The following is a 24,980-nucleotide window of genomic DNA, read 5'->3' on the forward strand; positions in this document are numbered from 1 at the left end:
TAATAATAAGTTTAATGATTTTATTTTAACATTATTATGATAATTTAGTAAATTAAGAGAATTTTATTTTACGTTTGTCTATGTGTACTCTATTTAAGTAAATTTTAGTTTTGATTTTGGTAAAATTCACTATAATGTTAATTTTATTTTTATTGTTTTTTCATTTTGAATGATATTTGAATGAAAAATATTTTTGCTGATTTATCATTTAAGAGAGTTGTATTATGTCGCGGATTGAAAAATGTCATATAAATAAGTGAATATATATGATTTATTGTCATGATGTATTTTTATGTATTGTGTTTTAATATATTTAGATTGATAAATACTTATAAACATGATGTTATTCAAACGACTTTAAACATTATCTAATTCTCGTGATTATATTTTTCATTATTAGTCACCTACGTCCATCGCACGTATACATTCCTAGTATCAAGAAATATATTAAGATATCATATTCTAGCTGTTAATCTGCTTTTTCAAGTGACTAAAGATGTAAAATTCTCATAGACATCACTGCCTCTTGTAATGGAAAAGAGTGAATGGATTCTGTTGTAAATTAACCATATTATGCATACATAGGTATCTGACTTTGTTACTAGTTTTAATGATGCAAACGAGTTGCATGCATTCCTATCTAATGTAACAGACGAACTTGTTTACCCGAATTGTTCGGCATGAACAACTTTTGTCTCCTCAAATTGGGAATCTTTTTCGTTGATTTCATACAATTGATCACTATGGCTCCCCGGAGGAGATAAACCTCGATTTTTTATAGCCACGATTATAACCTGTAGCAGAAATACAATCAATCCACTATTTTTTTTCGAGAAATATCAATCCACTATTTCTTTTTATATATATGGTCTTTGAAAGGAACATTGTACATATATATATACCTCAGCGATTCTGACAAGAGGGCTACCTCCAGGGAATTGAATACGATAAAAAGGACTTCCAAACGCCAGACAAGTGTAACCAAGAAATGCACCGGTTGTCGTAATAAAAAAACCGATCCATCAGTTCTTGTAATTCGGGTTTGTAGCAACCCAAACAATGACTGTAACTCCAACAACTGCACCAGAAACCGTGATAAGCAGAAGCCAGTTGAAGTAGCTTGCTAGACCCTTGGCTTCTTTTGGATCTCTTGTATCGAATTGATCGGCCCCAAGAGCCGGAAGAGCCCCTCTTACCCCGCTGACACCGACTGCTAGCAAACAAAGTGTTGCGTAGAAGTTAAGGCCCATGCCACCCTCCGTGCCATTAACTGGCTTCGAGCAGGGTTCATTTGGTAGCAAGTTAGGGTTGTGTGCTTGATATGTCATCATTGCGCAAGCCTAAAACATGGATGCACATGCACTTGTCATGTATTTATTTTTCTTAAACTCTAAATAAATAATTCCCATCTGAGTTTACCTCTCCACTAAACTAATTAGAATAATGAAGCACAAGAAAATATGAACATTTTTTGTCGCACGATGCTTGCAAACTTTGCGAATATGCTTTAATAAAAGGTACGTGGCTTTTGAAGTAAATTAGTAATAATATTTTAATTGATTTTTGTGGCACAACGTAACTACATATATATCAGAACAATTAACCTACCAACTCTGCTTCATCATCGACCAAAGAATATGACTACAACCGCGTGATTATCTTATCTACCTCGATTAGTTTGAAGGTAACGTTTGCGTATTGGCGCATGATTAGCGGTAAAACACTAGAAAGTCACTAAAACAAAAATGGCTTTCCGCGCGAGCTGTTGAAAGTTCAAGATTATCTGCGGCGTACATGTGAACGATGTTAATACTATTATTCATGGCGTGCATATGTACGCTGTTAATACAGTTATCCGCGGAGTGCGATGTATGCCGTTAATGACTTTGAACATATAAATATTAGCGACGGTTCATAAACAAAGAGATCGTCGCTAAAATAGCGACGGTATTTTAACCGTCGTGCATTTAGCAACGGTGTTTAAATTTAACGACGGTTTAAAACCCGTCGCTAAAGTTTTAGTAAAAATAATTTTTTTTTTATTATTTAATAAATTTAAAAAAAAATTATGATACAACTTTGATAACTAACACTTAAAAAATTAATCAAAATTGAAACAAAAAAACATACTTAAATCGAAACCAAAATCGTATAAGAGAGAAAATTTAAAATGTTGTAAAGTAGCTAGTGTGGAAGAAAATGAAATGGAAATCGGATATTTATAGATAATTTGCGACTACTAGCGACGGTTGTCCTTTAAACCGTCGATATTAGCGACGATTAATATAGAACTGTCGCACATAGCGACGGTTTATTATTAAACTGTCGCTGATTTACGCCATTAGCGACAGTGTGTTTGATTTTCATTATACCTATTATGAACACATATGTGAACGTCGCTAAAGTGACGTCTATCTATTAGATTCACAGTTTCATCGGTTCGGATTAAAATGAGTCGTAACTTGTCAAATTTTTCCCAACAGAATTTTATAAAAGTGATGATCAATAAATAATCCATATTTATCTTTTATTATTTCTTTAACGTGTAATTAATTGAATCCCTCGTTCAATGAATGTTAATTACAATTCGTATTATTTTCACATATAGCTAGTATGATTTGACTTAATCTACGTATATATATAGATGTTAGCGGACTTTCAAATGCAAGCTGGAAGGTTAATTAAAAAAATCATCAATTTTATTTTAATTAAATAAAAACGCACACAAGTTAATTTAATTTACTGCCTTGTGAAATTTATTAAATTTAAATATATTTTGACAGAGTCGAATCTTTGTATTTTTTTTTAAAAATAAAATAAAATAAAATCTGAAATCATGCATTTTCATGTACATATTATACGTACAAGGCATTTCTCCATGTTCCAATGAAGTGTAAACAAATAAATATATCGTTACGTTCAAATTTACCTTAAATTATTTTTTAAAAAAATTAATTGGTTGGAATTTTTATTTTTATAAAATTATAATTAAATTATAAAAATTTATTATGTGAGGAAAAAATAATTGGAAACTTCAACATGGGATCTGGTAAATTCTAGTAAAGCAATCAAATAATATTCAAATGGAAGGTTCCACGATTGATTATTAATCTTACGCATTTTATTCTTTCGGACTTGATCCGCGTCTCGCGTCAATACGGCAAGTCTCGTGCTTTTTCCGATTAAAACAAAAACATAGTATATATTTTCTACACGTCTACCATATATTTTACTTCCACATTCAATTATTGAAAAATTTAAACTTGTATATTTAATTCAACAACTGGTTATTTAGACAAGAACACAAATTTCTTTATAAGATTATTGTCTCACAAATTAATTTTTTTGAGATGAATCTCTAACCTAACTCGACTCATAAAAAATTATTAATATGTTAAAAATATTATTTTCTACTGTAAGTATTGGCATTTGGTTTAATTTATCTCACGGATATGTACGTGATACCATCTCAAAGAAAACCCATGCACTCTCATAAAAATTAACCGAACGGATATAATCAAAAAGAGAAAAAAAAAAAAAAGTCGACAACTTTGTACATACAATTATAATAATATCATGACCGACTCAAAATTATTATTATTATTTTTAAACAAAGAGTTTATTTAATTTAATTTAACGATATAATATACATTTAGACATGAAAAATGGGACCTCAGGAAGACTTTAAACTCCCTACCAACTATAAATAATCTCATCCACTTCTCAGCTCTTTACACATCCTTAATCTTCCCAACCAATATATCCCACTTCATCTCTTTCTTCTTGTCCCTCCAGCTCCACCATGGCCGCCGCCGCCGCCGCCGCCGTCTGTAGAATGCTAGGAATATTGGCTATAATCTTGGTTGCCGGAAGAGTTTCTGCCGACCCGGACATGCTTCAAGATATCTGTGTTGCTGATCTCGCCTCTGGTATAAATCATCATCTCAGTTTGTTTATAAAATATAGTATATAATTATTGCCTAAATAGGGAATTAGGGAACATAACAATATATTATTCAGAATAATTGAGCCAATTCTTACTCTATAATGCATTTTGCATAGTTGCATGCACCCAAAAAAAATTTATTGCACTGATAATATATATGTGGTTTATTGAATTTAATTTGTGAAATTAATTATTTGTATATGTTATTAATGTTGTTAATTAACAGTGGTTGATTATTTTGCCACCTAATTGGATATCTTTTGTTCTACGATTGTATTTAATTTGATGTTGCAATTATATGAGTAATTTTTCCCTTTTAAATTTATGTTAACGTACAGATCATTTTTTTATGATATGGGTATTTTTTGTATTTTATTTTTGAAAAAGGAACTATATTATTTTTGTGTTACACGCAAGCAAAAAATTCAATAGAGATCTTCTACAAGAAAATTAATAAATATAGATGTTTATTATAATAATTTTAAAAAGTCGTTGAATTGACATTTTAATTGCCTCCAAATTGGAACAGCTGTGAAAGTGAACGGATTCGTGTGTAAGTCTAACACGTCGGCGGATGACTTCTTCTCCTCCCTCCTGGCCAATCCCGGCTCCACCAACAACACCTTCGGATCACTAGTCACCGGTGCCAACGTACAGAGAATCCCAGGACTAAACACCCTCGGGGTTTCCCTCTCCAGGATCGACTATGCCTCCGGCGGCCTCAACCCACCACACACTCATCCACGCGCCACCGAGATCGTGTTTGTCCTCTACGGCGAGCTGGAAGTCGGCTTCATCACCACCGCCAACGTCCTCTACTCCAAGATCATAAAAAATGGCGAGATCTTCGTCTTCCCTAGAGGCCTCGTCCACTTCCAGAAGAACAACGGGATAGTTCCCGCGGCGGTGATCGCCGCCTTCAATAGTCAGCTTCCGGGCACACAGACCATCTCTACCACCTTGTTTGGGGCGTCGCCGCCGGTTCCGGATAATGTTTTGTCGAAGGCGTTCCAGATTACGATTCCCGAAGTTCAGAATATCAAGTCCAAATTTGCACCCAAATGATCATCGTGATGGTTAAAAATGAAAGTTCACACTGTTTTTTCAATCCGAGAATATTTATTGCCTGTTTTCGTTTGATAATTTGATTTATCGTTTATTTGATGTTCTGATATTGTTTGCATGAAGATTTCCCTAATTTCTTTCCATTTTAACAATAAAATCTGATGTTCTTCAAATTTCTTTGTAGCGTACAAATGCATGAAAATTGTGTGTGAAGTCGGAGATTTAAGATATGAATAAATCGCATATTATGTATTTGGTTNTGTTTGATAATATATTGGAATTAAAAATACTTATATTATCCATAATTTTCAATTTATTATCTAATCTTATAATTAGTCAAGCAATTAATTTCTCTCTAACTCTACAATAGTTTGAGTAAAAATACCTATGTTATACATATCTTTTAACTATTAAAAAGTATTTTACTAAGTCTCATGTAATACTCAATTTTGTAAAAATCATAAATAAATCAAAATTTGATAAACAAAAGACGTGCAATACATAATTAATTTACAGGTACTATGTCGTCTGGTCACTAAATAATTCAATTTGCACTGGCTAAGAAAACTTAATACACATTAATTACTAATCTATAGGCGGATAATTATATTTCATCTAGAAGAGACCTCAATACTTAACTAATTTTTGGTGAATTTTTTTTTCTTTGGTTCCAAAATTACCTTCACGTACACATTTAATTTGGCTCTGTTTTATATAATTGCATGTAGATCGAGTTTTAAAAGTTTTTGTAATATTAATAATTACGGCACTCGATCGGTCTACAAGAACATCCAATTATAATAATAAAACAAAAAGACAATAAACAACCAATTCGGCAGTTTGAGTTAAATTGAGTCGTCAAATTTCCTCCAATGTTGCCTTTGGTAGAACATTGGATATATATGTAATCCAAAGATTTCGATTATATTTATGAAATATTAAATCTATAACTTATTTATTTACACATTTGTTATACAAAATAGAATAGATTCAATTGCTTTTAGTATATGGTGAACTTGAAATCCAACCATATAATTAAAATGAAAAAATATATCAATATACAAGGATGAATTTGAAGTTTATGGTCTTGTTAATTTAACTTTAAGAAAAACATTTGAATATGTTTGAAATCCGTATATTTAAAAAAATCAATCGATGCAAACACAACGTAAGAGAAACGACTATTAATAAATAATCCATATTTATCTTTTATTATTATGTAATTAATTGATCCCCTCGTTCAACGAATGTTAATTGCAGCTCGTCTTTTTTCATTGTGACTTATTCTATGTATGTAGGAGTTGACTTTCAAATGCAAGCTGGAAGGTTTTAATCTAAAAATAATTATCCAGTTAATTTTAATTAAATTTAGTGTCTATTAAATTTAAATTTGTTTTGACAGAGTCGAATATTTGCAAATTTTTTTTTTAAAAAAATATTTAAAATCTGAATCATTAATGTCATGTAATCGTGGCGTATGACACAGAATATATGTTATAAATTAGAGGGAAAAAAAAAACCGATCATCTTAATTTCCAACTTCTCAAAGTAAAAGATAGAGTATGAGAAAGTGGATGGGTGACAAAAATTGATTTGGTTTATGGATTTTAAAATTTACATTAATTAATTAATTAGGAAAGATACATGCAATTTCTCTTCTTTTTTTTTTTTTTAAAAAGAGCAATTTAGTCTCACAACTTAATTAATCATAGCAATTTTCTAAGGGATATATGCATTATATAAAAAAAATAAAAATAAAAAAATTATAATTAAAGTACAAATAATAATTATTTTGAGCTTGTACATTCTTGGAAAGTAATCAAGTAAAAGAAGTGGACTAAATGGACAGTTGGTTCTTGGACTTGATCCTCGTCTCTCGGGTCCAATACGGCATGTTTCGTGCCTTTTTTCCGATAGAAACGTACGCTCAAGTATTTAATTTAACAATTGGATCGATATTAGTTAAGACAATATGTATCAATTTTTAGTCAACTGTTTGATTTAATACTAATTTTATGAATCATTTAAAAAAAATATGCTATTTTCATAAAATATACCGAATAGATGGATTTTTAATTTGAGACGAGATGTTAATTGTTTTCTCGACTATATATAATATAAAATAAAAACAAAAAGGGAATTTTATTTAATTTAATGATATAATGGAAAAATAATAAAAAAATGGGACTTCATTAATGAGGAAGCTAGACTTGCAACTTTTTCACACTTATAAATAACCTCACCCACTTTACAACTGCACACATCCTTACTCTTCCCCCACTTCATCTCTTTTTTCTGGTCCTCTCGATCAGCTCCGCCATGGCCTCCGCCGGCTTCTGTAGAATGCTAACAATAATGGCTATAATCTTGGTCGCCGGAAGATCAGCTTCTGCCGACCCGGACATGCTTCAAGATATCTGTGTTGCTGATCTTGCTTCTGGTATAAATATTTATATATATTCTCCTTTTTTTTTTCTCTATATATTAGGTAGATATATAATTTAATTAACTTCTATACCAGTTGTGATTTTGATGCTTCAAATCTTTAGTTTGTTCTCTCTTGTTGACCTGTGAAGCCTTCAATTAATTTTTTTTTGTTTTTATCTCAAATAATAATAAATCATCATCTCAATGTGTTTATAAAATACAGTATATATATAATTATTGCCTAAATAGGGAATTAGGGGACATAACATTATTCTGAATAATTGAGATTAATAATGTACCAAGCCTCTATAATCTTGCATGCTAAAAAAGAGAGTGTTTATTTCACTGAATAATAATATATGGTTTAATTGAACTTAATTTCGTGAAATTAATTGTATATGTTTTACCACTTGATTGGATATTATTTAATTTCATATTGTAATTATATGAGTAATTTTTCCCTTTTAAATTTATGTTTACAGATCATTTTTATTCATTTATGATATGGGTATTTTTTGTATTTTATTTTTGAAAAAGAAACTATATTATTTTTGTGTTACACTCGAGCAAAATATTTAATAGAGATCTTCCAGAAGAAAATTAATAAATATGGATATTTGTAATAATTTTAAAAAGTGGTTGAATTGACCTTTTTGCCTCCAAATTGTAACAGCTGTAAAAGTCAACGGATTTGTGTGTAAGTCAAACACGTCGGCGGACGACTTCTTCTCCGCCCTCCTGGCCAATCCCGGCGCCACCAACAACACCTTCGGATCACTAGTCACTGGTGCCAACGTACAGAGAATCCCAGGCCTAAACACCCTCGGCGTTTCCCTCTCCAGGATCGACTACGCCCCCGGCGGTCTCAACCCACCACACACTCACCCACGCGCCACCGAGATCGTGTTTGTCCTCTACGGTGAGCTGGAAGTTGGCTTCATCACCACCGCGAATGTCCTCTACCCTAAGATCATCAAAAAAGGCGAGATCTTCGTCTTCCCTAGAGGCCTCGTCCACTTCCAGAAGAACAACGGGACAGTTCCCGCAGCTGTGATCGCCGCCTTCAATAGTCAGCTTCCGGGAACGCAGACCATCTCCACCACCTTGTTTGGGGCATCGCCGCCGGTGCCGGATAATGTTTTGTCGAAGGCGTTCCAGATTTCGACTTTCGAAGTTCAGAAGATCAAGTTCAGATTCGCGCCCAAATGATCATGGTGATCGTTAGAAATGAAAGTTCACACTGTTTTTCCAATCGTCTGTCTGCGTTTGATAATTTGATTTATCATTTATTTTGATGTTATGACGTTTGTACTTTGTATGGCTAATTTCTTTTCATTTTAAGAATAAAATCCTTCAAATTAACTAGTGCGTGTTTGATATTCAATGAAGATCAAATATTCTATCTTGGTTAGCTTATTTTTTTCTTAATTAGAATCACTTCATGAATTATGTAGGGTAATCCGATTCTTGCATTAATTTATAATTTGTTTTACAATGACAAACCATAGCCATAAAAATGAATGAAATGATAATCACGTGCTCGAGAAAGAATTACATTCAGCTATACGTACATAAACTAGTTAATGTTGGCATAACCAATAACAAGTCGACCACGGGATTTTGCAGTTCGTTTTAGGGTATGCTTCATTCCAAGACTCGCACATAAAACATCACTTATAAAACAATAAAGTTAAACTATGACAGCATTTTCATATTAACTATTGGAAATCAAACGTCAGATATACCAGTGAACTTCAATGCAGTTCCATGAATCACAAAAAATCATCGGTAGACCGTGTTCATAGATCAAATATTTCTCGGAGGGATACGCTCGACACTCAACATCAGGTAAATAAACAGACGAAAATAATATCTGACCGACGAGAAACACTATATTTCCTTCATTTTACTTCGTCATGGCTTGTTGCTTGCCATCTGGAATTGCAAACATGACGATCGGTTTTGAAGGCCGAATAAAAGGGACATCACATCTGTAATACCCTTTCCTCTCCAGTTGTATTATGTCACCACGCTTCAAGTTCCGCATATCAGATTCCCCAAGTGCATGTGTCTCCTTCCTCGTACAGGGATTGAGCACATCAACGAAATCTTCGTTTTCCTCTAGCTGTTATTATAAACAGGAATGAATTGTAACAAGAGAACAAACCCAAAAAAATAGATAAGAACCATTAAAGTTGGAATGAAGGAAAGCTTTCTTGTCCTGACGAAAAAGTCACCTTTTTCTTTGTGATGAGATAGTCAAAGGCTACTAGCGTTAATCTGACGAGCTCGTTGGAATCTGGAAGCCATGTGAGTTTCAATTTCGTTGTCTTGACATTGCCTTTGAGATTCAAAACTCCCACAAGCTGAGTTATGATGCCATTTTGGTCTTTCTTGATTTCCTTGACAACTGCATTGCCCCAATCCTTTAAAGTGACTTCCTCATCAACTGCGATCAATTCCGCATCAGCATAATCCATCCATATTTTATTTGAATAAGTTACGGCTTTCTCTCCAGCACCATCATATTTCTTGTGTTTGGGTAAAACTCGCACGAAGGGATCGCGGGGACCATCAGTTAGAATCAGCAATACACGTTGCTCTTCAACCACAGCAGTATACCTGGGACATACGGGATCAATAATCTTCTTATTGATCGCCCAGAGTTTGTCCCATTCCATGAGATTGAGATTCTTGGAGGTCCCCTATAACAAATATAAAGAAGACTATGAGCACCATTATCATATTGCTGTCATGTGACAAGCATGACCACCTAGAGATTCCCTCCACACCATCCCACCCGATATAACACTAGACAAAATCTGGCACTGGGGATGTAGGTAAAACAGGCAAACATGTGCACACACACGCATTCACATAAGACATTCTCAAAATCATCACAAACTTGTTTGATTGCTCAAGTATGAAGAACAATTCGTATCAGAATTTATTGTTTTGCCATTAACCAATAAATGCTCCTGCAGTATTATACATCAGAGAACAATAAACTTACCTGTTCCAAGATGAATTGTATCAGTGCTTCAATCTTCAGGCCCCTGCGCACTATTCCTTGAACTGTAGGAAAACGAGGATCATCCCATCCTTCAACCTTGCCATTTTGGACAAACCACAGAAGCTTGCGCTTACTTAGAAGTGTGTACACCATATTCAGCCGACTAAATTCATATATATGGACCCTTCTAAATCCCATATCCGATTGAATTCTATGATATTGGTCATTTCGATCATGGTATTCACTTGATCGAAGAGCATGCGTGATGCCTTCCACAGCATCAACAAATGGACAACAAAAGTCATATGTTGGATATAATTTGTATTGAGATCCGATCCTGTGATGAGGAGTCAAATTACAGCGGTAATACACTGGATCCCGAAGTGATTTATTTGGGTCCTGCATGTCCAGTTTTCCCCGTAGACAACACATTAATCCCCTCTCTGAGCCAGCTATCATTTCATTCCACAAATTGAGATTCTCCTCCACACTGTTATTTCTGCATCTCGATTCTACACCATCCATCCTTTCCTCCTTCATTTTCTCACGTGGAGTATCATCGACATAGGCCATACCCTTACGGATCAATTTCTCTGCCATTTCCATGAGTTGGGGAAAGTAGTCTGATGTGTATGTCACAGCATCATATTTTATCCCTAGAGTGTCAATATCTTTAAGAAGATTGTCCACAAACTCACTACTTTCTTTGTCAGGGTTTGTGTCGTCAAATCTCACAATCAGCTGTCCTTTATACCGCTCGGCAAAATACTGGTTCGACAATGCTGCTTTTGAATGACCTATATGAAGATAGCCACTGGGTTCTGGTGCAAAACGCAACTTCACTTTCCCAACCTCTGCATCAGGGAGATCCAGCTCAAAGGCGGATCGGCTACCTGCTGTTTCATCCACTTGGACGCCATTCTCCTTAGCAATGGATCGAGAACTAGAAGTTTGCGGCTCTTTTGAGTTAGATGGTATTGATTTTCCAGAGCCTCTTTTCCCAATATAAGTTGCAAGAAATTCACTTAGCACACCATCATATTCGGCAGAAATCGAGTTGAACCACCGAACAAGGTTTTGGTACTTCTTAGATTTTGTCAAACTTTCCCATCTCAAACCAGTTCCTGAAAGACAAAAGGTATACACAAACACGTGGATAATTAAACATAACATAGATTAAAACAGAATGCAGAAAAATTAAACATAAGAGAAGCCAGTTATCCTCAATTCAAAAGAAAATGAAGGTGCTAGTGCCACGTATAAAACAAAGGACAACTACAGAACAATATATGATACAAAGAGAAAAATAAAGAGGCGTGAAATCTATCAGGAGTCAGGAATGAGAATTAGAGAAACGGCATCTGGAGTACCTAGTTATTCACTTAACAAAACTTGCACCCAATTACTTGGAGAAATTAGATTAAGCAAAATCAAATAGTTCACCTGCAAGACCAGCCCAGATTGCTACATCCGCAATCGAAATACTGTTGCCTACTAGGAAAGTATGCTCCAGCAAATATTCATCCACTGAGCAGCACGCCCCCTCAAATTCAGATCCAGAACCAAAGATAGGAGCAAAATCAATCCATTCATCAATCTACGATACATATATATAAATGTCATCAATACCAAATCCCATAGCTACGAAAAAAGGAAATAAATTGTTAGAATAGAATATTATTCTACCAAAGAATTGGAAGAATGATTAATACAGGTTTCAAATATCTATTTTCCTAAATTAAAACAAATTGCACATTCAAAAAACAAAACATACAGAAAAGGAACCTGGCATGATTGATAAGCATCCCTCTCATAGAAATCAGGAATGCAGGCAGTCCTACCCACATATTTCAGAAGTACATAAGCTCCTTGCAGCCTCTGTCTGAAAATCCATTGGGTTAGCATGTGCGGACCATTCTTTTTTTAGTATATTACAGGTAAAACATGAAAATGGGTACAAAGAAGTTCGTTATAAAGACAAACAGAAACACAAACACAAACGAACACAAAAAAATTCCAGAAGAAGGGCAGAGCACCATGATTATTAACACAAAAAATAGATTAGTTTGATAATATACACAATCTCTGCTTCAATACTGCATGCTCGATTATTAATTTCAAGAGTTTGGCCCTACTTTAGTCCCATCAAAGCCTAGACGACAGGCAGAAGTTTGTTTACTCGTTACTGTTGATTTGGATGAGAATGAGAACGAGAACTAAAAGACTCCACTGTGGATTCTGTTCAATATTCCCGTACATTTGTTTAATGAACAACCTAATCTAGAACTTTTTGAGCCACATTAGCATTCAAACAAGAGTTGGCATCCCGTTTCAAAATCATGAGTTAGAAAAGTTTGACTGTTACCCCTTCAAAGCTCAGGATATCCCAAATGTCCCTAAAATAATTTCCAAAAAAATTAAATTTGAGCTTACAGGTGAGCAATTATCATAGATGAGTTAAAAAAAATTGCAATAAGAAAGAGAAGAAATAACCCGTTAGATAAGGCAAGAGTTGGTGTAGAGCCGGGAGCAAGAGTAGAATTTGACGTGAGAGACACACCGGAAATTTTCGCGGCGGCGATGGCGGCAAGAGGAGGAGAATCGGCGGAGAAATTGAGTTCCATCGCAGGGGAAAATATCGCGTCGCCACCGGCACTCCAAAATTACGCTAACAGTGTGCTTAAACTTGTTACAACAGCGGTGCAAATTTTGGTTTGGCCCCAGGCACCTCAACTGGGCCCTCTTTGTTTTGTTGGCGGGTTAAAAGTTGGGCTGGCCCATTTGGATTGTAGGTCGAGGCAGAACGGATTGGCCCATCAATTTTTTTTAAAAAAATTATTATATTATTTCGAATGATTCATATGGTAGATCATATTCAAAATATTTATATGTATTTGATGAGTATTTAAATATTTTTTGAAAAAAATTCAAATTTACATCTCAAATCCATTGTATTCAAAACTAGAATGACAGATTTGAAATCTTTAATGTTAGCAATTTTTTTTTCTTTAATTTCAAGTTCACTCGTAAACAACAAAGATCGGATTTTTAGAAAAGTATGGAATTTATCAGCAAATATTCAAAACGATTCCACAAAATCTAGTTTCATTCAAGTGACGTATTTTAGCCAACCGAATGGATCTTCTGATCAATCCAGATATCATTTGGATTTCATTAGTAATGAGGATTCAAAATATTACATATTGATCAATCAAAGAGAGATTCAACAACTAAAAAAGAGATAGATTCATTAGGATCCTTCCTTTCTTCAAATAGAAAGAACAAAAATAGAATCGTATCGATTACCGAAATGCTTTTCTGAATATTCCTCCTATTCACGAAACATGAGAAGCAGATGATTGTAGTCATATCAAATTCATGAATTTCAAAAATTCAAATTCATTAATTCAAATACAACTTAATTATATTAATAACTTTTAATAGATTAAAATTCATTTTCGTATACAAACTATTGATAAATTAACAAATTAGTATATAAACTATAATAAATTCTTTAATTGGTACATGTTCCAACTAAAAAGTCAAATTTACCCTTTAATAAAATTTCTTTTGAGTCCAATTATTTTTAATAAATTAAACTAAATGAATATTTTATTTTTCAAAGATATTTTATTGATTAAACATGTAAAAATTAATTTATATCTATTTAAAAATTATAATAAATGAGTATCTTACTATTTTTCAAATATATTTATATTTTACTCATTAATAAATTTTTTACTCAAATATAATAAATTTTCAAAATATTAATAAATATCTAATAAAATGATATTTTTTCCCTATCTATGTTAAAGTATCATCCTTTTTTTCTAAACAAACTTTTTTATTATTAATAAAATCACATTCAATAAATAAATCATATAAATGGGTAAAATATATTTTAATTTAAAGATAAAAATATAATTACACAATATTTTCTTATTAATATTTAAATTCAAGCATGAGTAAAAAAAGTCACGAACTTATAAAAATAATCTTAAAAATCAAGTGTATAAATTTTCGTCCATACTCACGTAAATCATGACGATGAGTGATATATTTTTCTAGAAGATATGTTTTTTCAAGATCTAAAAATTTAATGTTGAACACTTTTTCGGAATCTCAACAGATCAAATAGTAGATTTGAAAAACAAAAATGATGATTATTTTTGCTTCAACGGTTTAAAAACTAGATAAGTGAGCTCTGTTATCATATATTTGTTTTATCATACATTCATCAATATATTAAAATATTTTTTGCTGTATAATTTGAATCGATAATCAATTATCATAATATAATTTTAAATAAATATAATAATATTTCTAAAATTAATCAATAAATAACTTTGAAAATAAAATTGTGTACCCAATTGATTTTAATAATGGTAGTTGGACTTAAAAGCATTTTAGGTTAAGTGTAAACTTGACCTTTTAATTTGATCATATTCTAAATCATTTACAATAATCCATGTACCAATTTAACAATTTATCAATAGTTCGTGTACCAAATAAATTTTACTCATTTTTAATATGTAAGGAATAATAGTCAAATACTTTGGAAACCTTTTTGAATCAGTTCGGTTTGTTTATATCCTAATGAATATGTGCACAAGTGTTGTTGAATAGCATTATAAATGTTTCTTTCCTAGAACGAATAGAGACATTTTTTATGCACATTTCCCTCGTGAATGTGGAATTTTTGTTGACATTGAGCTCAATTTTATGGATCAGGGACATTTTTCGTTCTGTTATGGTAACAAAGATTCAATTATATATCTTGTTTGGTTGAATTATTCTATATTTCCATTCAACCTTCATGTTCTGCAAGAGAATATACCGTGTTTTTCTCACGACTTGCTTGTGATGTGTCAATGTACAAATATTAACCTTGTAATGTGGTATATAGAAAGTACCGGAAAGATTTTCTGGTTCATAATCAAGCAGGATGCAAGGATCCAACTGATTACCGAATCCATCCCAAACTCTACGACTCAAAAAGAAAAGAGATCAGAGATAGAGATAACTGTGACAGGAAGTACCACCGAGCATAATCACACAGTTGAGTTTTTTTTTACATTAAAACTGAAATTAATTTCATGAACTTTAATGGCCTAAAGTATAATACATAGCCAAGCCCATAAATGAGTTTGCATGTGGCAACAACTGGTATTAGCTAACCAACACTTGATTCATGTAACCAACGTGTTCACCTACATATACAATTACCATCACCAGCTACTCAAGTAAAAGGGAAGCGAAAAATGTCTAATGTCAAAACAAAAGGAACTTTTGAGGAAAGTTGCAAAACTTAATACTCGTCACCTTTTCATCGATTCGTTGGATGCATGGATTTCTGTGGAGACAAGTCTATGTCAATGAGCGAAAGGTCGTATGGCACAGAGACAGTGCTTGATGCATCCATGAGCAAAGACGAACTCACTGCTTCCGATTTAGCAGGATTATGGGATGCACCAGACTTTTGAGGAGTTGTATCACCCGAAGATCGAGGACTGGATAACTGTATGTCTTCCGACTTGTTCACAAACATGTGCTTGTTTCTCCTAACTGTGTCCATTTCTGGACCTGTTGGGACAAAAGTACGTGCCCTGTACTTTCTTGCTCCATCGTCACCCTCGCTGCTATGGTTGTAGAGAACATAATCATGATAGGTCGGTGCAAACTGTTATTGAATCAAATGCATAAATGATGAGAGTTCTTGTTTAAGAGAATCGTTCACTGGGATCAAATCCCTCATTCCGAAACTAAAATATAAACTCCATATTGTAATTTTCACCTGGTGGACTGTATCGTGGTAAAAGTCATTCAGTTTCAGAGCATGTGCCAGGCTTGCAGTGAGGCCATGCTTAGCACCAATATTTGCACCAGCATATTCTTTATAGGGAAAAGCATAAAGATGACCAAAAGCAGCAATAAGCATTTCAACGCATATTATGAAACTTTGGAATTCTGCAGCTTGCTCTGTATCTTTTATTAAGCCAGACTTGGCGGCAAGAAAAACCAAAACACCCTATAAAAGAATTCATAAAACATATAGTTCTTGTCACATAAGTTAAATCTTCAACCACAAAATTCACATAAGCCTTAACGACAAGGTGGGCGAAAATAGCAAGCTCACGAAAGCCACTAAGCCTTAAAGTCCAAACGGGGGCGGGGGGGACATGCATTCCAAGTAACATGAGCAGCAGCCTTATATTGCAAATAAAACGGAAATGGTATTCAATATTCCAGTGCAGATAATCTCTACCATCCACTCGTGCCTCAGGTATCTCAAACTCAGCTCTTTTCGCTAGCAAAGTTAAGCAGGTTGTTGGAAAATAATAGCTTTTTATAGGAATGAATTTCATGCAAGTTTCACCGATACACAGACAATGGAAGCATATCTGCAATATTAGGTACAATCTTAAAAGCACATTTCCACTTTAAAGCTCTAACAGTCCAAGAAGAATATAGCATCAAACTCAATTTAAAGCTACAACAATGGGGCCTTGCATGGGAGAAAACCTACATTTTCTGCATTTAAAGGATGGCGATGGAAAGTAATAAAAAAAAAAAGGTAATCCTCGAAAAATGCAATAAAAGCACATGAAATTCTGAGCTGAGTCATTTTTATGCATTGGCATTCTACCAGTAAATTACCTGCCAGTATGTAAGAAAAACTACAGACTTGATAATGATAAACTTGGGAACTGGATTGAATGGCTGAAGCAAATCTCTGCAAGCCACGTAAAACAAGGCCAAGGCATAGAGAGCCACAGAATAAGAGATTGTATAGATAATGGTAAGGTAGAGGTATGATTGAATTGGGCTGAAATTCCCATCTTCGTATTTCCCTTTTGCATAAAGTATAAAAGTGACTGTGACTAGAATAGGCTTGAGTATCACAAACTGCAAACCTCCTTGTTTACATCTTCGAATGAAGCGCCTGCACAGAGTTACTCACATTCAATCATTTTGAGTAACTTAACTGGAACTAGTTCAGGAGATGAAACATCCCTGTGTACAGTACTTGATGGAAAATATGGACTAAAAATCAATACAAATGCTTTACAAGACTACAGACTACAAAAAGCAGGTGCTCGTTCAACTTATCACTAATACTGAGCGTTCAAAATACTCATAATTGTTCATGATGTCTAAAATGTAAATATTGGAGATAGAGACCACCCCGTCTCAGAGTCTCAGCACCTAGTTCTCCAGGGCTCGTTAATAAAAACTTTAAGAACAACATGAAACAGCAGTGCCAAAGTAAGTATCACAATGACAATGGAGCAAAGCATTACACATCCTATAAAAGTATTCTCAAACTACTTCAATTCTTCACTTTTTTTTTAAAAAAAAAGTGAGAATCCTAAAACCATAAAGATCTTCAAACTCTGTAATGTAAAGGATCGGTAAGTCAAACAGGGACAGAATTATGCAACAGAACCAAATGTGATGGCACTATCAGCCTTCTAAAAGTGTCTGACACCTGAATCCTGACACTAAAAGTTGGGAAAGAGTAGGATGTAAATGATGAGCACAAAAGTAAAATATTTATTTAAAATTGCCTGCACTTTGTTGCACAACCACATTGAAAAAATCAAAAGCTATTTGAGTATTTTACCAACAAATACCAATTTGCATGTGACATAAAACCAAAATTCAAAAGGAAGATCCTCAAAAAATGAATAGGAAGAGCAAAAAAAAAAGAATAATCTATACAAGTATCGGAAATGTTCTCCATGCACTGACAAATAAAATGTTGATACATTTATCACTTTAAAATGTAGTCAACTTGAAAGTTAAAAGTAAGATAAACAGGATCAAACAATTGATAATGTTTGCAAAACCCAAAGATTATATAAATAAAATCACATAAAGGGACCACACATTGCACCAGCGAGGCAAATATTAGTTTTGTGTATAGATGGCTCACCCGTCCAGCGGAACTGGGGGGAAACAACACGTCATCAAACACCAATTAGACTTCAAAACTTTTCCAGTCAGACTTAACACAACAGCTCCAGGACCACCTACCCACGCTAAACACAGTGATAGGAAATTATAAATGACCCAAGCTTCATAACTGCACAAAAAAAGGGTTCATAACCATCAAATTCACGAACGAATAACAAATGGGGCACTCGAGCTAAAACAGCATACATAATCAACCTCAGCAATTGATAGAATTCAGAGGAATCGTGGAATTTAACAATGTAAAAATACAGTATGTCCATCTAGTGCAGGTTCCATAGGCAAGTTCAAAAAAGGTCCCTGTCTGTAACAGGAAAGTGTGTTTAGAAAATCCTATATATTTATTAGATTCTGCCCTATCCATGAGAAACCACACTTTGCATTAAAGCACCATACACAGGTATGAAACAGAGTTCCACAAATAATATGAGGGCACACCATGGATTCATGCCAAGACAATTTTTTAATTAAAAACTTCGTAATGAACAGATAGCAGTCGACAAAAAAATTTATTGTTGGAAAAATATAATAGATACAGCCAATTACTTAGAAAATGTTTGAGCTTTTCACATTATGAGGATAAAGCATCAAAACATTGTATTCCTTCTAATTGTAATAATACATAACAGAGAGAGAGAGAGAGAGAGAGAGAGATTTACTGAATGCAATCCAAGAACATAAACCAGATGAGCGAACTTACACTTCTCTGATTGAATTGAAGTAAATTGCACTCTCATTAAAGACCAGAGACAAAAAAGACATCAATGCATACACCTGCCAGAAAACCAATTTCAAGATGATTTTAACACATGCACAACATATTAAGAAAACCAAAATATGGAGAACCAATCTGCAAGAACATTTACAAATTAGCATAAACACAGTAAGGTATATCATGCATGCGCTGAACAAGGACAAATTTTGTTTATTTACTATATCCACGCAATGATGAGTACTTATTGTTCAAGTTTAAGCTAATCAATGAAGTGTGTGCCTTATCTGTTGAAGCCCCAAACCTGATATGCTTAAAAATCTCAAAGCATTTTTTAAGAGTGCGTTAGATGTAGGATAGTAAATTAAAGGTGAAATGCAACATAATCATTGGATGTGGACTAATGAGAAATTATTTTATAATTGTTCATTGTCAGTTACATATATTTAATTATATGCGAGCAAATTTTCTTCAGATATTTAAATTTTACAAAATTATTCTCTAAGGTCCTTTCTAAAATCAATGTGGTCAAAATAATGGTCATTCATCTTTGTTCATAGATGTCACTCAATAATTTGTAAGTTATATATTTAATTATATGTAACACATTCTTTTTGAATATTTTATTTCTACAAAATTATTCTTCTATGTGCCTCACTGGTTAACAAGGCGCTTGCCTCACTCTACACGCAGGCACGACAATACTCGTGCGCTATAATGCACATTGTGCTACTCATAACTATGGCACAAAGGAATCATATGTGAAAAGGGATAAATTAACGTGCTTTATATAAATTTTTTAAGGTGTTGAATTTCACTATTTATGATTGCTCATGGTTTTTAGCAGAGAACATTTTTGGTTTTATACAACCTAAACATAGGTCCTTCCTGAAATCAATGTGGTCCTAAAATAGGTGCACAATAACAACTTCAGTAAGAATATAAAATAGCCTAGAAGAACCCAGTTTAATATTTCATAGAGCTGCTTGCGTAGTTAGTCCCTAAAAATGTTTTCTTTCTCAACTGTCAGGTTTTGTTGAAGACATTCGGTCCCTTCATTGTGAAAGGACGTCTGCTTGTTTTCAAACATCACAGGACAAAGATATGCTTTATAAGTCATATCCCATTTGTGACTGCAGTATGGTCAATGGTGCCTAGCTGTCAGTTGACTGCCACATCTATCTCTTATTAGTGATAAACTCTACCATAAATCTTCCTCTCGTTCAAGGAATATGATAAACCAAAATTCCACTGTCGTCTGTCTTAGATACTTTAGAGCAGAAAAGAAACGAGACACTGCATGTAACCATAAATCTCACTTCTACCGTGGTTATACCAGCAATTGCATAACATTCTCCTACTATACTCAACACCTGATCAATCTACTGATTTTAAGCATGCAGATTCTGAACACTAGCACACATCTTCCAGAAAAGTCCACCAGTAACACTTACTGGAACCATAAAGATAATCCGGACAATGTATCTCTGAAATGTGGGCTCGGTATAATTCAATAAATGTCTGTAAATGTGGATGATAGCCAATGTGATTGCCCCAACAGTACAAGGCAATGCCACCAATATGTACAATATTGGTCCCATTTTGAATGTGGACTCCAAATCATACACCAAAACGTTCAAACTTCTCCTGAAAACAGAAAAGAAAACCTCATCATCAAAAGCCAAGAAAAAACGGGGACGAACACACAGAAATCCAATCCACAAACCTCAAGCGCTGGAATTCAATTGTGAAAAGAAAACTTTTCCTCCTCAAACCTGCCAAAAAAGCCTAGCCCTAGGAAAAGAGCGGATGAATTATGAAAACCGCAACAAACAGACCCGCGTCACTAAGTGTTCATTATTTTAACAAGCAAATGGAGTCTAAAGCAAAAATTTTAAAAAAATGTCATCAATCAATAAAAATGAAAAAAATATAAAAGTTAATCATCACTCCGTAATTATGAATTAATCAACCAGAAATGCGAGCAAGAGTGTGAGCCAACCCTAGAGGTGAAGAATGAAAGAAGGGTAACATACAGTACAGTATAGATCTGCGAAAGAAGGGGAGCAATTGTGCAAAAAGAGCGCGCCAGTAGTCAGTCAGTCGGGAGAAGAGGAAGCCTACCCCAATATTGAGATGATTAACGGCGGTTNTAACCATTAATCCAACCGCCTTGGCATCAATAAATTATTAGTTGCACACATGGTGTTTTTGTATAGTTTAAATGGATTATATTAGAATTATAAATATTAATAACAGATTAATCTGCAAATTAAAATGATAATTTTTTTTTAAAAAAAAGGACAAAATACCTTACTATGACATCATTTTTGTTATGTTAAGCTTAGGTTTAATATTAGTAAAGTTAATGATTGTTGGGTTGTGTTAAACAATAATTAGTTATTAATCAATTCTATTCTACATAAATATATTTTTTTTCAACATAAAAATTCCATTACATTTAATTTTTGAGATTGCCCATTTTCTAAACTCAAAATTATATTTTTCCTATGTAACATAATTTATAAATCATACTATTTTGCATTTATTTTATCCATGTTGAAATTATAATTAATTTTTTTTAATTATCTATACGTACATTTTATTATTTTAATACAGTTTCTATTAAAAACTTATTCGTATTATGGTATAACTTAAACATATCCTTTATTGTTAAATGCATTGTTTTTTTTATTTTATTTATTAAAAATTGTAAACTTCAAGAAAATAAATACTACATAACTAATAAAATCATTTTCAATCACTGTGACCACAAAAAATTATTTTTTAACGCGTGTGTGAATTTATCGCCGCCACAGTTATCACTAGCTAAATCAAAGATAAAGACTGTCTGTATGATATATATTCGAGCAAGAAAATGTATGTAAAAGAACGACATTAAATATTACCTGATTCTAAAACTTTTGGATAAAAAACATCATGTTCATGTTTTTATACTTGGATCCTAAATTAAAAGGATACATGTGCGCCCGAAAAAGCGAAGGCATAAGGGAGCCAACGACCAAAGCAAATGGTGCATGTAGCAAATTTGGAAAAAAAAAAGGCAGCAAATTAACAAACAGCTGCTGAACAATTTGGCCTAAGTTCAGTTCTGACATTTATTACAACCTAAAGGGTGAAATTTCCAAGTTGAACATGTAAGTTTAAGACCATGTTAATTGATATGGGAGGAGCCAATGCATGAGGCATCACTTGAGTCTCCAGATTTCGGTGAAGACAGAGATTTATTAGCCTGTGGGATGAATGAATAAGCAAGGATCGGAAGGAAGCCCCGAAGCCAATGGACAGTCCATTAATATGCTCCATAGCCATCTTCGACGATTCCTTTTCTTTTCTTGTTGTCTACAGTCTACGGGCAACCTCTGCAGTAATCAATGCGAGAATATAAGAAGACCTCTAGCTATCGCATCACACTCAAGCATGAAACTGGTTTTTTTTTTTTTCCAAAACGAAAATAAATAATTAACAACAAAAAAATGTGGCTCAATAAAGTATTTTTAATTAAGCCAATTACTAGTGTCTCCAAACTAACTCCAAGTGCACAAGATATGCAAAACATTGGTTAATTAAGAAAACAATTTAAATTTCATGAATCGCTGAAATGCACTCTATTTACACAAACAAACACAGATGATTCCATTATTCTTGTTTTTTACTTTGTAGTCACACCAGAGGGTAAGACAACATAATGAACCCTTAGCCACTAAATTTTTTTCCTCTTCTAAAAGTACAACCAAAAGTGTACACCAAATACTACTGATGGTTAATATGGTCTTACGGAGGTTAATTTGGTACGAGGAAAGTCGGGATGGCATGCATATATGTTCTTATATTGTGGGTCGATCCATGATTTGTCCAACTCTAGTAATATTGCATTGTAGACTTTTAAACCATCTACAAAGTTCGACATGAAAGGCAATTGAAATCACAGTAGTTTAGAGCTTCATGAGAGATAAGTGCGCTAACAAGCTTGAAACCTAATTTATGATAATCACACATCAAAAGGTTGATAACAACTGATAATTATCAACAGCGACAAGCACGTTGGAAAATAGATTCAAGTGGAACCGTGTTTTTATAGGTAGATCTAAAATTTATTTTTGAGGATGTTGAATGCAAATTAAATTTCCCAATAGTTTCTGTTCCAAAAATTCTTTAAATTAGTAATCCTGTGCATGCCTTCTTGACTGCTTATACATTTAGTTTTTTAATTAAAAAAACTAAAAATAAATTGTAAAATAAAGAAAATTCGAAAAATTCAATGTTTTCGTAACAAATAATTTCCAAAACGCAATAAATACACCAATTTTACAAAGGTAAATGACATTTTCATAAATAAATTTTAAAAAAAAAGACAAAACGGCAAAAAGTGACTGTCATTTTGGTAAATAAGAAAACATCTAATGGAAAAAAAAAAAAAGAAAAAAAGAAAGAAAAGAAAAGATGAAGCCATATAAAATGACAAATTTGTCTAAAAATTTTATTTGTTAGGAATTAAGTTAGGATATAGCCTTAATTTCATCTAAAGTATCACCAATTAATTAAAAATTAGTTAATTAAAGGGTCTCTAATATAATAATATAAAAACAAGATTTTAATTTTATATATATATATATATTATTGTTATTAGTAATTAATTGTTGGCGTGAAGACGGAATGGCCAACTCCAAAGAGAAATAAACTCTAATTAAGCACTACTTCATATGCAATGGAAATTGGAGCATGTAATCACAAAAATTTAAAATTTCTTAGACAAAATCAAGTAATAACATGCAGCAAAATCAATATCAGAAGAATCTCAAACCTCTCCAGTAGCATCAGCATCGTCAATCTTGCAACAATATAGAGCAGCCCAGCCTAGTAAATACATCGCAGCATACTATTTCAGCTTTCAAGAAAATTGAACGGTAAACCTCTAATGTATATACTTGTATCCTTGGAAAATTAAAGAATTTTACCATGAATTTAAAACTCACTTAGGAAATAAAAGAATTTTTACCAATTTCTTTCTGTTATTCGAATTAAGTTCGTCGGCGTCGACGACATCGGCGCAGGAAGCCAAAACGACGGCTATATCGTCAGTGGTAGTCTGCAGCAAAATACCCAATAAATTATAAGCTATTTCAGCTTTTCAAAATATTAAATTTAACATTTTAAATACCTCTCGAGTTTCATATTTATCCAACCACCTCGTAACCGAAACACTGAACCACAGAACACAAATCTCCGATTTCGACACCGCCCAAAACAACTTTTCCTCGAAATCATTTTTCGACGTTGGTTGTTGCGCTTTGTATCGAAGATATCGTAACTCTGCCTCATACAAGTCCGACTCGAATTTGTTCAAAAGCTTCGACTCGGCTACCATCTCCCCCCCTTACAGCGGTTCAGCCTTGAATTCTTCTATGTCATTCTTGACATTTATCATTCCAATAAAAGAGCTCCGGTATTTTATTATCTTCATTATCATGTCTACCCACATGGAATCCTATGAAAACATGATTTACAATAATAACAACACTTGATGAAAAACAAATCCAAATTTAGTCTTTAATACTTAAAAGAAATGATGAAAAACAAATCCAAATTTAGTCTTTAATACTTAAAAGAAAACATATTACCTAAAACTATTTAAGCTCATAATTGTCTACCCACTCCTCAATCACGCTACTATATCTGTGATCAAAACCATCTTCTAAGTATTTCATGGTTATGTTCAAAACATACATAAAATCTTCTTCGAATTTTGTCGAAGGCTCTCCACGCAAAATGGAGTTCGTCGCAGAAACCTTCATCTCCAATTCGAGTTTGCACACGAGTTC

The 24,980-nt window shown here is 33.3% G+C and overlaps 4 protein-coding genes and 1 pseudogene across 10 annotated transcripts; 2 read left to right on the forward strand and 3 right to left on the reverse strand.

Moving 5' to 3' along the window:
- Positions 1-1,331, reverse strand: part of LOC140958750 (protein NRT1/ PTR FAMILY 4.3-like) — a 4,204-nt pseudogene extending 2,873 nt beyond the window's left edge.
- A 2,396-nt stretch (positions 1,332-3,727) lies between these two features.
- LOC140960525 (nectarin-1-like) lies at positions 3,728-5,184 on the forward strand. Its single transcript, XM_073418828.1, has 2 exons — positions 3,728-3,929; positions 4,476-5,184. Exons 1-2 carry the CDS (start codon positions 3,803-3,805, stop codon positions 5,009-5,011), a joined length of 663 nt encoding a protein of 220 aa, XP_073274929.1. The 5' UTR covers positions 3,728-3,802; the 3' UTR covers positions 5,012-5,184.
- A 2,090-nt stretch (positions 5,185-7,274) lies between these two features.
- Positions 7,275-8,845, forward strand: LOC140960527 (germin-like protein 5-1). Its single transcript, XM_073418829.1, has 2 exons — positions 7,275-7,451; positions 8,112-8,845. The coding sequence occupies exons 1-2, from the start codon at positions 7,331-7,333 to the stop codon at positions 8,645-8,647; spliced, it is 657 nt and encodes a 218-aa protein (XP_073274930.1). The 5' UTR covers positions 7,275-7,330; the 3' UTR covers positions 8,648-8,845.
- Positions 8,846-9,125: 280 nt separating this feature from the next.
- Positions 9,126-13,160, reverse strand: LOC140960524 (glutamate--tRNA ligase, cytoplasmic-like). Its single transcript, XM_073418827.1, has 6 exons — positions 12,945-13,160; positions 12,237-12,333; positions 11,895-12,048; positions 10,452-11,575; positions 9,676-10,143; positions 9,126-9,563 (listed from the first exon to the last, which is right to left on the reverse strand). The coding sequence occupies exons 1-6, from the start codon at positions 13,073-13,075 to the stop codon at positions 9,345-9,347; spliced, it is 2,193 nt and encodes a 730-aa protein (XP_073274928.1). The 5' UTR covers positions 13,076-13,160; the 3' UTR covers positions 9,126-9,344.
- A 2,433-nt stretch (positions 13,161-15,593) lies between these two features.
- On the reverse strand, positions 15,594-21,292 carry LOC140959195 (uncharacterized). Of its 7 annotated transcripts, none has more exons than XM_073417027.1 (8): positions 21,174-21,292; positions 20,864-20,925; positions 20,592-20,784; positions 19,126-19,199; positions 18,388-18,537; positions 17,109-17,394; positions 16,246-16,479; positions 15,594-16,131 (listed from the first exon to the last, which is right to left on the reverse strand). In XM_073417027.1, exons 3-8 carry the CDS (start codon positions 20,736-20,738, stop codon positions 15,778-15,780), a joined length of 1,245 nt encoding a protein of 414 aa, XP_073273128.1. In that variant the 5' UTR covers positions 20,739-20,784; positions 20,864-20,925; positions 21,174-21,292; the 3' UTR covers positions 15,594-15,777. The 7 variants fall into 7 exon arrangements, with proteins under 7 accessions (XP_073273128.1, XP_073273130.1, XP_073273126.1 ...); XM_073417029.1 differs by having other exon boundaries at positions 20,592-20,781; positions 20,864-20,931; XM_073417025.1 differs by having other exon boundaries at positions 20,864-20,931.
- Positions 21,293-24,980: the final 3,688 nt, after the last annotated feature.

Source organism: Primulina huaijiensis, chromosome 15, assembly GCF_012295235.1.
Source record: "Primulina huaijiensis isolate GDHJ02 chromosome 15, ASM1229523v2, whole genome shotgun sequence".
Lineage (NCBI taxonomy): Eukaryota > Viridiplantae > Streptophyta > Magnoliopsida > Lamiales > Gesneriaceae > Primulina > Primulina huaijiensis.

Coding starts and splice junctions, on each gene's coding strand:
- LOC140960525 (XM_073418828.1), top strand. CDS start 3,803: ATGGCCGCCGCCGCCGCCGCCGCCGTCTGTAGAATGCTAGGAATATTG. Junction 3,930..4,475: donor TGTTGCTGATCTCGCCTCTG/GTATAAATCATC, acceptor AAATTGGAACAG/CTGTGAAAGTGAACGGATTC.
- LOC140960527 (XM_073418829.1), top strand. CDS start 7,331: ATGGCCTCCGCCGGCTTCTGTAGAATGCTAACAATAATGGCTATAATC. Junction 7,452..8,111: donor TGTTGCTGATCTTGCTTCTG/GTATAAATATTT, acceptor AAATTGTAACAG/CTGTAAAAGTCAACGGATTT.
- LOC140960524 (XM_073418827.1), bottom strand. CDS start 13,075: ATGGAACTCAATTTCTCCGCCGATTCTCCTCCTCTTGCCGCCATCGCC. Junction 12,049..12,236: donor ATGCTTATCAATCATGCCAG/GTTCCTTTTCTG, acceptor TATGTATCGTAG/ATTGATGAATGGATTGATTT. Junction 9,564..9,675: donor ATCTCATCACAAAGAAAAAG/GTGACTTTTTCG, acceptor TTATAATAACAG/CTAGAGGAAAACGAAGATTT.
- LOC140959195 (XM_073417027.1), bottom strand. CDS start 20,738: ATGGGACCAATATTGTACATATTGGTGGCATTGCCTTGTACTGTTGGG. Junction 19,200..20,591: donor GGATTATCTTTATGGTTCCA/GTAAGTGTTACT, acceptor GTTTTCTGGCAG/GTGTATGCATTGATGTCTTT. Junction 18,538..19,125: donor TTCAATTCAATCAGAGAAGT/GTAAGTTCGCTC, acceptor TTTTTTGTGCAG/TTATGAAGCTTGGGTCATTT.